Genomic DNA, 17,587 nt, shown 5'->3' on the forward strand with positions numbered 1-17,587 from the left:
CAATTCATAGTTCACAATACACAAGTTCATGCCTTCATAATACAAAAAGGAATGGGGGACTGAATCATACACAGTTCTCACCACCTGCCCCCAAACCCCTCCTCCACCCAAACGTCATAGCTTCCAATTAGCTAAGCACGAAGCAGCAGCAACAGTTTACATAGCATAAATAACCATATTATCACAGCCAGAGATGTTTGATCACTAATGTTAAGCATTTTAGATCTCATGTGTGTGCCTGTAAGTCAGAAGATGAATCAATAGTGGAGCCAGCAGGCTTGGACAGTTACTCACCCCTTTATGTTCTTCTCAACTTGGGGGAGACAGGGGACAGGAATGATGCTTGACTGCTTTTATAAAGCTCTTGAGAATTATGATCTGGAAGGCTGATACAGCCTCTAAAATAACGATTTTTGCCTTTATGCTCTTTATAGATCTCTATTTGTTCCTCTCTATAAAGAGCACAAAGGCAAAAAGTTCTCTTATAGGCAGAGGATGACACAGAAGCCATGAAACATGATGACTTCAAAAGGTATATATTACTCTTTCCAATTGCAGTTATGAGCTACTATTGGAATAGAGTTACACATCTCACAGAAGAAAATAAAGTTCTTAAATAAAAGAAGTAGGATTTCTATGTTTTATTATCATCTACTGAATTAGTACAGTCCTTACAACTATAAATTACCCCAGGTAAAAATGATCAAAGCGAATCCGATTTATTAGAATGAATTAGCTTATGCAATACTTGGCTACCCTCTTTCATCTAGCCATAAAAGCACAGTAAATGCCCATTTCTAACGCATTCAATGCAATGCAATGACCCAGGTCTAACACTTTCTTCCATCAAAAGATTCTGAAGTATACTTCAAACTAATAAATTCAGCATGGCCACACTTCGGTTGAACAAAGCAAGTATTTTAAGTCCTGTTATAAAATTAGAAGAGTGAAGAACAGAGTATTTTAGTGACTTATTGCATGTCCCCCATTATCTGAGAAATGGCACTGTAAAGCAGTCTCCAGCTCTCCCAGGATCACACCATAAACGTACAGCTGTCACCTTTCCATGCTCTCTGGAGGTTAAGTAACAGAACAAACATACCACAGTTCTAAGGATCTTTAACAGATCAAAGGATCTCCTTGCTGATACAAATGAAACTTGGACAGATCAAGTTAACACCTTACAATTAACATCATAAATATCCAGTCAACATCTTTTGTAGAGGCCAGCCCCTCTTCTCTGCATCCCAATAAACTCTTTAATAACATATCTACCCAAAATCTCCTCTGGCTAGAGGAGAATTTAACTGGGCACACTGAAACAAACCAAAAAGCACTGCACGTTTATTCCTGGTTAGTATATACCATCTCCTAACATCTTTCTATTTATTCCGTACTATGGTTCATTCAGAAATACTGATGATTTTGCTTGAGGCTGATTTGTAACAGGGGTTAGTATGATTTACAGTACAGTTCAGACAAGCCTAGTCCATATGAGATGCCTAGTCTTGACAAGACCAGGCCGCATGACTGGGATGCATAAGAGTTGAATACTTGTGAGGAAAACACCAAGCTAGTAGAAAGACAAGTATTTAACAGCTCAGAAGACATTAAACAAGTCTTAGTAAAATAAGAAGAGTATCCCCTTAAAATTGAACAAAGCAGAGGAGCAATTGTGGAAAACATTACCTCACCGCAGTAAGACACAAATCTGATGAAAGCAGATGATTATACATATGTTTAATGCTCACATTTCATGTGGACCAACACATTTGCTTTCAACTTCTAAATCCAGTAATCTGAATCAACCCTTTAAAATAGTACTTCAATAAAAATTAAGGTTTCCTTCAGGCTCTGTCTTTAAGATTGGTGTCTGTAAGATTTGTAGAGACAAAAAAACACAAGCAGCAACACAGTCTTCCCCAGGTCTGATACTGAAGCCGCACACTTAACAAAAGACTAGTACTAACACTCATGTCTGCCTGTTGCCTTAAAACAAGTAGGCAAAAAAAGGCATGTACACAAAAAAGCTTGATTTTAAAAAACTCACTTCTTCTATCAATTTTCAATCACCTCCTCCAAAAAGAATTTCTTTTCAGTAATTACTTAAGGAAATTAGGTAGTATATAATATAAATAGGTAATATATTATTTTGAACCACTGCTAAGACATCTCAATATATTTTTCAGATCCATTTTTTCCCTGCTTTCACATTCAGAGGAGCAGCATGGTGAAATGCAGTTACCCAGACCACAGATGTGTTGACTAAATCACCTGATCAGCAGGAGTGAAACCAGCCACAGGTCACATTACAGACATGACTAGTCTCAAAAATCACAAGATAAGATCCCTACTTAGCAAGCTGAAGTCTGTTGAGAAGCACATTTTAATCATTGCTGTTTATTTAGATTCTTACACATTATACAAAGCAATAGAGAAGCTTCAGCACTGCAGTGAATTTTAATATGAAAATATCCATGCCAATAAACTGACATGTACTGTTAATGTCAGAAGCTGTGCACAAACTCCTGATCCTACTTTACAAAAAAAAAAAAAGAGGAATTTTGACATACACTTCTATACAGCCACATTTATTAACTTACTGTTTAAAAGTGACAAGCTCTTTCTGGTGCAACTATGGTAGTTTTCTCTGGAGAAGAAAATTCCCTGCTCAGCCTCTTCTGTAACTAAACAGTGATGATACACTCAATTACTTAACCCCTCACCACCTTTCCTGTAATATTCTTGTTCAGTATCAGTGCAACAGACTTAGTTACAAAGCACTTGACTCTCTGGTGCAGATGCAGGCTAAAAAAAAAAAAAAAAAAAAAAAGAGAGACAGAGAAATATAGAATTGCTTCACAGCCATTTCCTGTATCTCATCCAAATTTAGCAGAAGTCAGTTTATGACACCATTAAAACTTTGGGACATTGTTTATTTATGAAAATAACAACAACATAATAACAGCATTTGACATTTCTTTGCTTGTACCATTTCATAGTTGCTTCATTAATGCAAAAATATACTCCACCAACATGGGACAAGTTCGGTTATATGTTTATTAAACTTAGAGACCTACTTTATTACCAGAAATATCAAACTTACTTAGAGAAGGGAAATAATATTTTTGTTGCTGTAGTACTTAGGTTCCCCAAGTATTATCTGAACCCAGACTGTGATAGGTTCTGTGGGTAACAAATTAATCATAGCTCCTGTAACAGTGGGAAAAACACCAGAAAGGATCTACTGATAGACTACATGAACTGTGCATGTCAAGTTACTCTCCTGATGTTTCCAGAGCAGATCACTCATTAGCAATTTCTAAGTGTCCTGTGATTTACTCGTCACTGCAGCTGCACTTTGCACTAGGGAAAGTTTTACTGAGTAGAGCAAAAACTTCTTCTAAGCAGGCTACTTAACTCGCAGCCTCATTAATGACATCAAGGACTGAGTGAAAGGAAGATGAAATGATTCTTTTACCATTGCTGATAAGTCCTTCTGGTCAAAAAAGACACATGTAACCTTTTCAATGGGAGAAGAATAATTTCATTAACAAGATTAGTATGGAATGTACTTTCTACACCAAAAATCTCTAATATTGTGTCAAATTTGGCACTAGATTAACGTCAAAAATATAATGAATGAAAAAAAAGCGTAAGCTGAAATTTTCCAGAAGAAAATATATAAACAGCTAAAACCTCATTTTTCCTGTCCATGTTCTCCTGTATTAAGTTCAACAACCATAAAGCTGTCATGCCCATTTAAAAAAAGAAAAATTTTTCCCTCTTGGATAGTAAGAGTTCACAGTTTCAGAAAACATCACGAAAACTGAAGTTCGTAGATAGCTTCTCAACTGTAGCATTTACTTAAACACCACAGAATTGAAGTGTTAGAGCTGTGTCTCCTCAAACTAGGGGGAAAGTAGCTGCCTCCACATATTGTCAGACAAGTTTATTAAACTGTTTTATATTGAAGAGAATAGGGAAGAAACCCCCATACTAACATGTTCAGGACTTACCTACAAATGAAGCATTCTTGAATTTGAAATAAAAATAAACACTGCATGCAAAGACATTTTTTAAAAGTTTAAAATTAAACACAATTGAAAGTGTATTTCTCTTACATAAAAAAAAATTCCCTTTTGTACAGTGCTTTTAGTTTTCAATATTATTTTAATTACACTTTTCAACATATAAAAATAAACCTAAGGTACAGGCTGAAAACTTTTTTTCTGTTTACATATTAGCAACCTTAAGTTTTAGATTCTCTTTAGGTAATAACTCTTCATGATATCTACAAATTTTAATTGTCCACACTCCAGTCTCTGGTGAGAAAACTACATCTCTCTGAACTCAGCACCTACTGATTTACATTATTTTAGCCATTTACAGATGTCACCATTTGTGTCACTATGTCCAATTCTCACTTCTAAAATTGGGATAACACCAAAGGCAAGAATCGATTGCTATAAAACTGAAAGTACCACCAAGTGGCAGGCAGGACCCATAATATGCCCCAATTAGTAAATCATTGTTCAGAATTCACACCTTTAAGATTGTTTGTTTTACCATTATAATGCAATTTTCACACTAACATTTACAAAATTCAAGATGATTTTTGTCTGGCTTTTTTTTCCTCTAAGTGAATGGCTAGCAAAATTAAAATACATGAACTCTAACCTTGTTTCATTACAAACTAACAAAAAGACAGTTGATGCAGAGATGCTTCAGACCTAAAAGTAGAAGATACACACATCACTATGGCATTACTGCTTGCACTGGTCATACATGTGAATGACAAAAATAACACAGCAAAAAGGACAGGTATGAAGTATACAATAATTTGTATCATACAAAGCAGCCTTTACTTCCTATCTCTTCCTTAGACCAAAAGAAGATCACAAAAGTCCCTAAATCTAATAACTATTACAAAATACCAGTACAAGCTAAGGGCAACACGGAGAAGCTACCATGTAACGAACAGATTTGCAGAGTTTCAAAGTAATTTCAGGTATTGCCTTAGATGTAACTGGGCCAGGGAACACTAGTGAGCAATGCAAAGCATGCTACAGACTACAGAATTTACCTTCTTCGCAGCAGAGTAAACACACTCAAGTGGCCACAGCTCAGTTCAGAATCCAAGCTGTCCGTATGTTGCTGCTGTTAGCCAGCTAATGTAAAGCTAGTTCAGATGTATCTATCTGAAATTACCATCGAAAAAATTAGCGGGTGACTAATGAGTAGGCAGAACCCACATCTCACCGATTTCTCAGGTATTCTTCAGATGTTTCTAGTTTCCAACTGAAGTGCTTTTTCCCCCTTTTAGTTCTAATTCTGAAATATGAAAAACAGTATTCTTTACATACCATACTACTATCAGTGTTTGCAAACAAAATTCCATCCCTCACACCTGTGTAAACTTATTGACTTCAATGAATTTATCTAAGTCACAGCCACCCCTATTTTGAGCTTGGAATCCTGCTTCATCCACCAGCAGCTGTCTTCTGCTACCTTCTTCTTTCAAAATCCAAAGAAAAACCCTATCTGTTATCCAGAAACACTGTTGTGAAATAACTGTGGTCTCTAATGGAAGCTTACGCATATTCTTTACATGGTCTTAGCAAAATGGCACCATATCATTACTTTTCTGAGCAATTATGAGTCACGACACTTTCAAATAAAGACTGACTCACATGAAATTACATATAAAACAATACAGCTATCATGAACTACACTGTTCTCAAAACCTCCACTCAATTTAATCTCGTTTCTAAAGTGCAAAACCGAACAATCTTACACGGCAGCTCAGCATGCAAACTTGTTAATGATGAAGGCAATGCACTGCCAGTAGACGATGGACACATTTAATGAATGATGCACACAGTCCTGTTGGAGCAAGCAGGAACTTCATGACTGTGCTACACTACTGGTTTAAAAATAAGCTACCCTCTGCAACGGCAGGCATTTTACAGAATAATAGTTCTCTAGTAGTGGCTTTTTAGGAAGAGGGTAACTGTAAAACACCTAACAGAAACAGACAGAACTTAACTACCTCACAGATCTGCACAGTATTTACAAAGCAAACCCAGAAAATACAGCATTTCTAAGAAAATATGACTTGAGGTGGGGAGGAAATGTGTGTGTTTGGTGATTGGTTGCTTTTGAGGGTTTTTTGCCTTTTTTTTTTTTTTAAAAAAACCTTTTTGTAAGGGAACCATTAATTCACATACAATATAACGATGTGCTGCATATGGACTTAAACATGTGGTAAGTTAGCTAGTAAGGCTGCCATCCTTAACTATTAATTTCCAAAGGCATGTTTCTTAGCTAACTGTACACAATCCTTTACATACTCTGTAACTGCTATATAGTAGAGCTATGCAAGTTCAGGATAACAAAACCCAAGAACTCAAACTAGCATCAGCTGGAACATGACACACTGCAAGAATTCTAATTCCTCCCAAAGGAGAAACTTAGATTTTCAAAGATACTATAAATAATACATGTATGTTTTCACTGGTAGCCACATTTCAAATCAAAGAAGCTGCATGAATAAGACCAGGTCAACTAAAAATATTCCTTTAATAAGTATGTACCAGCAGAAACTTCCCTCTAAAATACTTAATTTTATTAGTGAAATGGTACCAAAGATAACAAGTATACAAACAATCTCTTTGCTCTATGCTACTTACACATCATAAATAAGACAGCTGTTGTTGCAAGACACAATCCTTCACAGTCTTCCTGTAAGCATACAGATTTGTCATTCATTTATCAGAATAAGCTGTTTACCAGCCAACAGCGTGTGGCTTAAACATCACAAAAATGACTGTCTATACTTTACATGGTAAAGCATTTTCTATAGTCTTAAATGTACACAGTGGCAAGAACATTAAATCCTATCGAAAATGAAGAGTGATTAAGCAGCTTCACAATCAAATGGTGTTTCATTACCTTAGGAATTGGGCAAATTTTTCATTCCCTGTAATATGCGTTCTTCCCCCGCCCCCCCCCCCCGAAGAATTAACTATGCAAAGGAAAACAAACTGAAAGCAAATAGCTAATGTGCTGTTCTTTTTTTTAACTGAAAGAAATAACTCTTCCTATGAGGTAAGGCAATTAAGTCATTTGATTGTATTAAGTTGTATTAAAAATAATTTACTCGATTTTAGGTATAAGTAAGTTTTCAAGGTATGACTCTTAAGAAATCCCATGTAACCGATTAAATTAGTTTAGAGAACACAAGCCATGTTTTACCTTGACAAAAATATTTGCTTTGTCATTCTCTTCTTACATGCTTTCTCCCCCAAAGAATGAAAACAGAATCTCTACCATATAACTCCTGTGTAAACTAGAACTTTTTCCCCCAAATTATTTATCCCCCCTTCTTTGCATACAATTCCTTTCATATTACCCAACAGGTATCAGAGAAGATGATGGAGAGGTAACAATTAAGGCCATCCAAATGTAGATTAAATGTCTAAAGGGCTGTCTTTGATGCAGGTGATCAGAAAATGCTTTGTATTCAGCTACTACTTCTTTACAGTGGTGGTCCCCAAATTGCATCTTTGCTTTCATCTATAAATCTCTTCTAAAAATAAAAAATGAAAGTAAAAATGGAGCTTTAGTATTTTAACAAGTGAATCAAACAACTGTTCTGACAAATCACTTGCATTCTTGTCTCCAGTATGGTGGTGGCAAAATAGCAATAGAGATCATGTAAGATTTAGCTGAAAATGAGTAATAGCACATATACATTTCTAGAAAATACCACATTTTAAGAAGGCACTAAAGCTTCTGCTTGTGCTCCCATATTTTTTAAACAAATAAGAAAAATTTATTTTCATAATGGCACCTGTACTGTTTGCAGCTGAACAGACACACTGCAGTACGGCTCAAAACAAAGCTGTAAGTTCTGATAATATCATACAGATGTGCTCACTTCTGGAAGGACAAAAGAAAACAACAAAACAAAACAACCCCAAAATAACCCACTAAGCTAACCTATTACCTATAACATGGCAATGTTCCTTTTAGGAACAGAAAAGTAGCATGCATTGTTCAAATACTTTAAAAGAAATAATAATTTTAGGGATATTAGTAAGAAATTCTTTTAAATAATAGAACCCAAGAATCTCAAGCAGTGAGCAAATGAAAAACATACTAGTCAGTGGGTATTTAACATAAAAACGAAAAAAAATGTGTTTATGTTTAAAAACCCCTTCCCTACAGTTGTCATTTACAACAAAAGAAAGTGTGTATATTTATGCACCATTTCCAAGCACATCAAATAGTACACATTGAAGTTTTTGTGGATTTTTTAACCCACAAGGTAAAACAATACAAAATTCACCAACAAGTAGTATTTTAAACAACCTTCAATGCATATCTTCAGCTTTTTTGGGGTAGTACAGGTTTACACCTTTCAGTTTCTACTTATTTGTAACAGCTTATGGCAAAACTTAACGTAAATAATTTTAGAAATAAGTACAGCCATCATGGAAATGCATGGATTTTCAGAGATGAATAGTTCTGATGGCATCTGCCTTTTCATGGTATAACTACTGGTCCGTGCTCTCTTGCATTACAGCAAGAAGACAACAAAGCTATGACAAGAATTGGAAGAGCTACTAGTACTATCAACACGTTCAGGTTGATTGCTTTGACATTTTCTTCTTCATTCTGGGAAATAAAAAGCTTTGGATTTCATTCCTTAGTTGAATCAGAGGTCCATTCTTTGCTTTAAACCTCTTCGATTTTAATTGAGAGGTTTTCTTCATTTGGTTGACAGTTCCCATTCTGTTGTAGTTTGACTTCATCTGTCCTTTGTGTATCTCTGTTGTCTACTTCCTTGTCAGTTTCTGAATTCTGATCCTCTTTAGTGTGATCTTTGTCCTACCAAAGATAAAATTATTTTACAAAGAAAATCATATTCTTAGCATTATAAGATATGACTTCCAACCAACTCTTGATATTTTTATTGTCTTGATTTTTACATGCCTATCTCAGCAATTTTTAGAATAGTGGTGTCAGCTTCTTTTCCTTGGTTGCTTTTTTTTTTTTTTAAAAAAAAAAAAAGCTTTCTTTTCAATTGGCTGAAATAGGCATTCATAACAACCCGTCATCCAAGAAATCACTGCCATAAAGTGATCTGTCTTTATCACCAATGTCCAGAAAAAACAGAACAAGCAGCATCATGGAACCCATGAGAAACAGCTCCAGAAATTAAGATTTTACCGTATTTTCTAAATAAAACAGGACTAAATTTTTTCTTTCATATTTTTTGCCAAGCATCTGATGCATTTTAAGAGAGTTTTTGGGTAAGATAATTACTTAACCATGTGGACAGAGTCACTTAAACCAGCTGTTTTATAACAGTTGAGTAATTCTGACTATAACAAACTACTCTTTAAAGGCATGCTGCTTTTCAAATTCTAAGACTAAACAATTTGAAGATGTTTCTTTTCTTAATCACACCACCTTCTGTTTTGCAGGGGAAAATCCCATACCACTCTTCCCCAGCTCTTCAACTTTACTCCTGCAGAGTCCAATATGCAAGACCAGGATCAAAGCAACGAGGGAGAGGCTGAACTGCAGAGTGAAAGTTTATTCAGCTTGACAGCCAAGCTATCCCTCAACGCTGCTCCTTAGTTGCACAGTCCGCTTCCTATCATACAGATAGGCAGCCAGCCAAGTCCTAACATGGCACAGAACAGGAAAGAGAAACCAAAACAAAGTGTTTCCATAACCTATTCACACAAGCTCCTAGAGGTCCACTAAAGTTGAAACACAGAGACTTATCAAACTGGCCCACTAACACCAACTGTAGGTCTCCAACGGGCAAAAGCTAAACCTGAATGGTAATAATTTTATAAGGAAAACAGAAGAAAAAGAAGGGAAGAAAAGAAAGAAAAAGAAAGGAGATAATTTCAATAATGGCTCCACTAGCACAACTTCACTCTGCTTATCACTTGGTCACACAGCTTACCTTCAAAGTAGTGGTGCTTTTGTCAGATTTGTCCTTTCCCTCTTTTTCTTTACTACTTTTTTTCTTGGAGGTGGAGCGTTCTCTTTCTCTTCTTTCATTATTTGTATCTCTTTCTCTTTTTTTTTCTTTCTTGTTCCTGTTTAAGAAAATTTTTACTCAAATCAGAATTTGATCCAACAGCAACAACCTTCAAACCATTTAAGTGCAAACTAAACTCTCATCTGCGGGTTTTCCAAAAAAAAACAAAGTGTAATCAAAATCCCTTCATAAAGACAAGGGGATTTTTTGACTGAAGAGAGCTAAGGAATGCACGTGTTCAGTATGCATGGTATTTGCGAAGAGAAAACCAAATTATTTTGTTTAATTACAAAGCCCTGATGAAGGGCTTTTATTGATTTGAAGCAAACTTGCATTGCTGACAGATTTGAAACTCTCTAGTCGAAAGCATACCAAAGCTCAAATCCATGAAGGTTTTTGTTTTGGTTTCGTTTGGTTTTAAATTAGAACTAAATAATACTGACCAACTGAAATCATCTGAGACACAAAGGTAGTAACAAAATGAAAATATTATAAATTCTTTCTCCTTTACTGCTCTTTAACTTTTATGTTTACATCAAACTGACCTTCTTGGAGAAGGAGTTCGTGAAGACTTTCTTTTTGTTGTTTTGGATGTTTTAGGAGACTTGGAGGGACTTCTGCTCTTCCTTTTACGCCTTTCTCTACAGGAAGGAAAATTCAAGATCATGAAAGAATAAAAATAATAAACTCAGGAACCAGATAAAAACAGAAAGCTCTTAACATGATCTGACACAACTAAGTAAATATCCCTGAATTTAACATTGTATATCACCAACAATATATGAACTGTACAAAGCAAAAAAAAAATTTCCTATGTTTTAGTTTGGTGGCAAAGGGGAGGCTAGAAGTGGGAAAAAAAAAGGTTGTGCCCTTTCAGATTTTAGTTTTTTGTTTATTCTCACATGCTTTCACTTATACCTGATAACAATGGAAACGCACTGAATTCACTAATACTGTGTTAAGTAAGAGTTTCTTCAGTCAGGAAAATAATCCAATTGAATGAAGAGCCACATTAAGACAAAAGGCATAACTTGAGCAACACGAACTTCAACACGTAACATGACAAGCTGAAGATCACTGTAATTTCAGTTCAGCCTGACTGAAGCTTAATTCCTAAATACATGAGCTAGCATTCTTATTGGTTTAGAAGCAAACAGTGCAAAATGAAGCTCAAGATGTTGTCCAAATCAGAATAAGTTAATATCTGTTGTTTTTCTAGCAGTCCTTGCTCAGCAAACAGAATGTTAACATTCTGTAAAAACACTGAAGAGTTCGCCGTATTTTACAAAACAGCTGTTTAACATAGATATATGGCATTTGCTGAAGTTGCTATTATGGAGTCTGATCTTGAATAGAACAAAACATTAAATAACTGATTGCAAACATACTGAGGCACATGTTAAAATAAAGCAAAAACTGAGCCAGTAAAGCTTCATTCAGCATAAACATAGAACCTATCTCTGTCAAAGTAAGATGATTTTTTCCTATCACCTCTTCATAGAGTAGGAAAAGTGGACAGGAAGAACCATCAAAGAAAAATAGGGAAGTTAAAAACTAATTGAGAGGGCACTTCAAGATATGGCACAAAAGCTACACTTATGCATACCAGCTTTTGCAGTTCATACCATTAGGTGTGAACATTTGTATCTTCAGTATTTAGAAAGGCCAAGAAATCAACATTTGTTAGATAAATTACAAAAGGATATATTAAGATATGCCTAGTATCACTATCTGGATTGATACTCTGACAATACCATCTACTGTGACCTCCTGAAGCTGCACAGGACAAAATTTCGCAACTATTTTGTTCAGCAAGCTCTTAAGTTTCATTTGATCTTTGGTAAACAAAAATATAAAGTGGCCTCAAAATCATGGGAAAATAACACAATCGTTGATCAGCTGTTCACTAGTTAACATGCATCTTATTTTTAACATCTTCACATTTATCATCACCTTTTTTCAAATGAGGATACTGGAAACTGATATATTATTCTGACAGTGCTCCCACCTGGGCTACATTGAGTACATCCCCACTTTATTTTGTTTTCCAGCATATATATCTGTGAGTAATCAAGTGCCTTAGTAATTCTGTTCAAACTAGAAATCATGTATTCATGAAATCTGATTTTCAGTTTCTGCTATCCATATTTCAAGTTGAAGAACTACAACCGTGTCTGACAGTATTTGTTCCCATCTCTATTAGATTTGTCTATACAAAGATTTTTCTGCACCTGTTTTTTTTAATGCTTTTAAGCAAAACTTAAGAAAAAACAAGTCTGACTATTTTGATGGTGATCCTGTGTCTCTTAATCATACACAGAACTAATATTCCATACCTATCTCCCCTGCTAGCCTGTAGATGTCTGTTGGAAAGGGAGACAGATCCTCCTTTTCCTCTAGTCTGTGTATATTCCTTCAGCTAGGAATCACAAATAGCCATCTGATTTCTAGTATTTGCATGCTGTCTGTCAGTAAAGCAAGGTCAGTTGCCACCTAGTTCTCAGGAGGTCCTGTATGTCCTATTCCACCTTCACCTCTTCTCCAAAAAGGTGACTATTCGTCTACTCTTACACTCATCAGGTAAAGGATCAGCAGTCTCACCTCAGTGCTGCATTGTAAATCCAGGCAGCTGAAACGCCAGTTTGTTGGATAATCTTCTCCAGAAAGGTTTGTAAACATTTCAACTAGGCAACATCAATCACCAAAGTAAACAGATACCCCTAAATGCAACCTAACTGGAACTCTGTAGCCCAACCTATTCACACTTACTTTTCAGAGAACAACAGAATTACTGAGGTTGGAAGTGCCCTCTGGAGACCACCTAGTCCAAACTCTCCCTCCCCCACCTTAAAACAGGGTCAACTACAGCAGGTTACTCAGGGCCACATCCAGTCAGATTTTTAATATCTCCACGGATGGAGACTCCACCATCTCTCAGGGTAACTGGTTCCAGTTTGCCCAGAAAAAGCACAATTTAAACATTAGAAAAAAACCTTTATTTCCCATATGTCAATATGTGTCTACTGCCTCTTAGCCTGTCACTGGCCCCCACTGAAAAGTCTGGCTCTGTCTTCTTCACACTGGTAAGATGCTGCCTCAGCCTTCTCTTCTCCTGGCTAAATAATCCCAGCTCCCTCAGTCTCTCCTTGTATGACGATGCTCCAAGTCCTTTATCAGTTTCATGGCCCTTCACTGGACTCACTCCAGTATGTCTGTGTGTATCTTGCCATGGGGAGCCCAGAACCGGACACAGGATTCCAGACTTGGCCTCACCAGTGCTGAGGAGAGGGAAAGAATCACCTTCCTTGACCTACTCACAACACTCTGCCTAATGCAGCTCAGCATACTGCTGGCCTTCTTGTCTGCAAGAACCCCCAGGTCCTTTTTGGCCAACCAGCCTTCCAGCCAGTCAGCCTCCATGCTGTACTGGTGCAATGGAGTTATTCCTGCCCGGGTGCAGGACTTGGCCTTTCTCTTTATTCAACTCCATGAGATGCCTCCCAGCCCATTTGTCCTGTCTGTCGACGTCTCTCTGAATGGCACCACACTCCTCGTGTACCAGCCTCTCCCCAGAGTCTGACTGCAAACTAGCTGAGGGTGCACTCTGTCCCACTGTCTAGGCCACTGATAAAGATGTTCAACAGTACTGGCCCCAGCATTGATATTCTAAGGATAACGCTATATCTGAAGAATTGTAAATCTGTATTAAAAAACTGTATTTCTCTCATCCTCCATCTTCAAAAGAATATTGTCCTTGTTTAGTAACATCTGTATAAAAAAAATTAACTTCATATCAAAGTAGGGTTTTGTACTGTGAGTCCACTAGAAGAGATGCACTAATTTTCACTAGAATTCTTTGCCCAGCTACATGGCATTTGAGCCTTCCACGTTCTTAAATAGCAAGATCCTGAAAGGAGAACATAATAGTTGCAAATCAGAGTATGAATTTTTGGTAACATCCAGGTAACTACACTTGCTACTTAACATTAGGAACTAGGTCTGCCACCAAGGTTCTTATAGAAGCTACACATTGTTAAAATCTTAAATCTTTTTTTCTACACTTATCTAATTCAACGCTCCTGAGGCCTGCAGACAGAAAATGTGGTCTCAAAGCTGGCAGAACTACCTCTACTCTCTATAGGTCTTCAACCCGCGAAATAATGTTACAAATGCATTAAAATAAGAAGCTGCATATGCTTAAAGAAGCCACAGTATTTTGCCCACTAACCTCCAAAACAACATGGACGTTTCCTGTAACGGAAACAGAATGTTCAGAAACAATTACACCCTTTTCTGCCTTGTATGAACCATGAACTCCTGAGTTTTGAGGACTGTGGAAATTTTGCTTTTGTCCAGTGAAATGATTATAATAGGTAGAACTTTTCCCAATTCATCCAGCATTTCGTTCTCTCAAGGTAACAGATAAAATTTGGTATCTGAATTTGATATGTGATAGTACTGAACTCCCTAATTCCTGAGGTATTCAAAAAGGACTTTTTCCACCAAAGCTTCTGAACTTAAGTTAGCTGCAAGTCTTTTAGAATATGGCTGAGTTAGTCCACTTACAGAGCCTATAATCAACCTCACAGCCTCCTTTTGCTGTACTGAATTTATCCAGACTTCCACCTAGTTTAGCATCTTTCAGAGGCGAAAACTACAGCTACAATAATTTGAATGTTTTCCTGTTTAGCATCAATCTAGCATCAATAAGGAATGTTACTTTTTACTGGCCATCTAACCAGCTAAACAATGTATCCTTATCTTCCAACCGAGATACATTCACCTTTCGAATGGCTAGCCAGCCAAGTGACATGCTTGCTTCCTGCTCTTCAGCCATCCAGCTGAAGAGTGGCAAGTACTATCACCCAACTGTTAGTAAGTACTACAGACCAACACTGCACAGTATGTAAGTAACCAAGGAACTATGTAACAGTGATTCGAAATTTCATCAGGACAAAGATGATGTGTGACGTCACTTTATCAGAACTTTTGGATGGCTCCAACGCAGAGAAATGGCACAAGAATCATTTACTTACTGTCCTCAAGGACTATACTATATGGTTATGTGAAAGGCAAGCACCAGCAGCCCAACAAGAAACTATGTTCTATCAGGCATCATACAGAGCTCTTTGTAATACATTTTACTTTATAGGAAAATCTACAAAACAGAAATAATACAAATTTAATTAGTAACACACATGGTGATATCGATACATAAAAACTAGGATGGTGCCTCACTGAACTGACAAGTCAAAAAAAGTGTGAAAGAATTCTAAACAAACCTGCTGGAGCTACGAGATCTTCTTGAAGAGCTATAGCTTCTTGGGGGTGTTCTGGATCTCTTCTCTTTCTTCTTTTTATCATCTCTCTCTTTTTCTCTTTCTCGTTCCTTCTCCTTATCCCCATCTTTTTCCTTTTCTTTGTCTCTGTCCTTCTCTTTGTCCCCTCCTTTGTCCTTATCTCCCTCCTTGTCCTTAATCTTCTCTCTGTCCTTCTCTCCTTCTTTCTCAGTATCTTCTTTTTCCTTGTTCTGGTCTACCTCGTCCCGGTCTTTTTCCTTCTCCTTATCTTTCTCCTTTTCCCTGTCCTTGTCCCTGTCCCTGTCTTTGTCCTTATCCTTGTCCCTGTCCCTATCCCTATCTTTGTCTCTGACTCTCTCCCGATCTTTGTTTCGCTCTTTATCTCTCTCCCTGTTTCTCTCTTTATCTCGCTCTCTTTCCCTGTCTTTGTCTCGGTCTCGGTCTCTCTCCTTCTCCTTGTCTCGGTCTCTCTCTTTCTCCTTTTCTTTGGCCTTTTCCTTTTCCTTGACCTTTTCTTTGTCTCTTTTCTTGTCCCTGTGAAAAGCCAAACACAAATCTATTAATTCATCTTTGGACTTCCCAATTAAAACTACAACTAACTCTTTAGCATACATTAATTGCTCAAGATAAAGTATATGTCTCTGTTGAAAAATAGTAATTAATCAATATTTTAATTTTCCACCCCTGTTCACCATGAGGGAAAGGTTATATAGGCTAGGAAAAATATGGAAACCAAGTTGGTGAGGGGGAGGCCAAAATCAAATCAAACTGTGATCTTCAGAGCGATGTTATTACACTCTGAGAGAATATGTCTCTTCACAGTTATTATACATACACAAATTTTCTACATTTTGTCAGAAGTGAGACAAACTCTACGATCTGTAAATCCACTCTTTACTAAAAGTGTGTCCACATAAAATGGACTGCAGATTAATCACCCTCACATGAATAATGACAGCTGACGGACAGAAGTCTTTATACTACAGTGTTCTCTCACAGATATCCTACAACTGCCTGGAAGTCCAACAACAATTAATACATAGAAATAAAAAACAGGGATAAAATTTCACCAAACAAATTCCCTCAAAAGGCAAACATAAGGTCAAAACTCAATAAAGACAATTCAATCATCTGTAATACCACGATGTTCATAAAAATGATATATGTTCATAAAAAGAACAGTGAGGAAAATTCCAACTGGTGTTCTAGTCATCAAGACAAACAAAAATTGATTAGATCACAGCTTTGGCTGGAAGATTACCTGTTGGTATAGGATTATTTGCAAGTGCAAGACTCTTATCTTTCCTTTCTAGCAGAGAGACACACAACTCCTAGACCTGCCTCTACGACATATGAAAATGAACAGTTGTTCAGAGAGAGAAACAGGAGAAAGCACAAAAGAGAAGTTAATTAGCAGGCCTTGTTACACAGCAACACAGAAGTTGCTGTGTCCATTGGTATTGGTACCTATTTATTCTAGGATTTTTAAAGATTCTCAGACTCCTTCACACATGAAAGGTCCTAAGCACAGCCCCCACCTTTCTTCAACAGAAGAAGTGTTTGGCTGTATCTTCTTCTCAGCTGCTAATAAATAGTAGGCTGTTGTATGCTCTGTGACCTGACAACTTTGGTTCCCATCAGCCTTTGGCAAATACTTCTTTAGAAGTCTCAGAGAAGGAATGTAAGATCATAAAGATGAAGCAGCATGCAATCCCTGCAATAGCAGAGTCTCACAATGACCCAAGAAGTGCCTTCCAGTTAATTTATCACAGAGATTTCATTGGACTTCCCCTTTCCAGTGAGCAGATATCTCAAGAAGCTCCAGACAACAACAACAGATAATCAAAAGGATCCATCAGTAAAGCCCAGCTAGCTACATAGGTTATTCCTGTTTCCACTGAGGTCCACAGATCTGCTCTTTCCCACAAAACTTCTTCCCTCAAAAAACAAGAGGCAACTGCACAACCTAAGTATGAAGCTCCCTTTAAATGAATCAGGAGAATTACAGAGATGAAACAGAGAGAAAAGTACCAAGATTTCTATTCATGAAGCTAATTTCATAGCCACTTTTGTTTTGTGAACATTCACTACTTCACTCCTCAGAAAATTATGTTATTATCTTGTTGGAATTTCACAGTTCAATAATTAGATGATCAGACTTAAAAATTAATAGAATAGGTAAAATATAGGTGTATTAGATCCTGAAATGCAAATATGCCAT

General features: G+C 36.8%; 1 protein-coding gene across 6 annotated transcripts in view; it reads right to left on the reverse strand.

Moving 5' to 3' along the window:
• Positions 1–2,915: 2,915 nt before the first annotated feature.
• The window catches only part of LOC104017615 (uncharacterized), a 31,062-nt gene continuing 16,390 nt past the window's right edge, over positions 2,916–17,587 (reverse strand). For all 6 annotated transcript variants that reach the window (XM_087741514.1, XM_087741513.1, XM_087741512.1 and 3 more), the window contains 4 exons: positions 15,349–15,900; positions 10,612–10,707; positions 9,989–10,124; positions 2,916–8,895 (listed from right to left, as the gene is read on the reverse strand). In XM_087741514.1, the coding sequence (XP_087597640.1) occupies positions 8,743–8,895; positions 9,989–10,124; positions 10,612–10,707; positions 15,349–15,900 (937 nt within the window). In that variant the 3' untranslated portion in view covers positions 2,916–8,742. The remainder of the gene's footprint in view (positions 8,896–9,988; positions 10,125–10,611; positions 10,708–15,348; positions 15,901–17,587) is intronic.

Source organism: Nipponia nippon, unplaced genomic scaffold, assembly GCF_047370975.1.
Source record: "Nipponia nippon isolate SJK-2023a ecotype South Korea unplaced genomic scaffold, ASM4737097v1 scaffold_8, whole genome shotgun sequence".
Lineage (NCBI taxonomy): Eukaryota > Metazoa > Chordata > Aves > Pelecaniformes > Threskiornithidae > Nipponia > Nipponia nippon.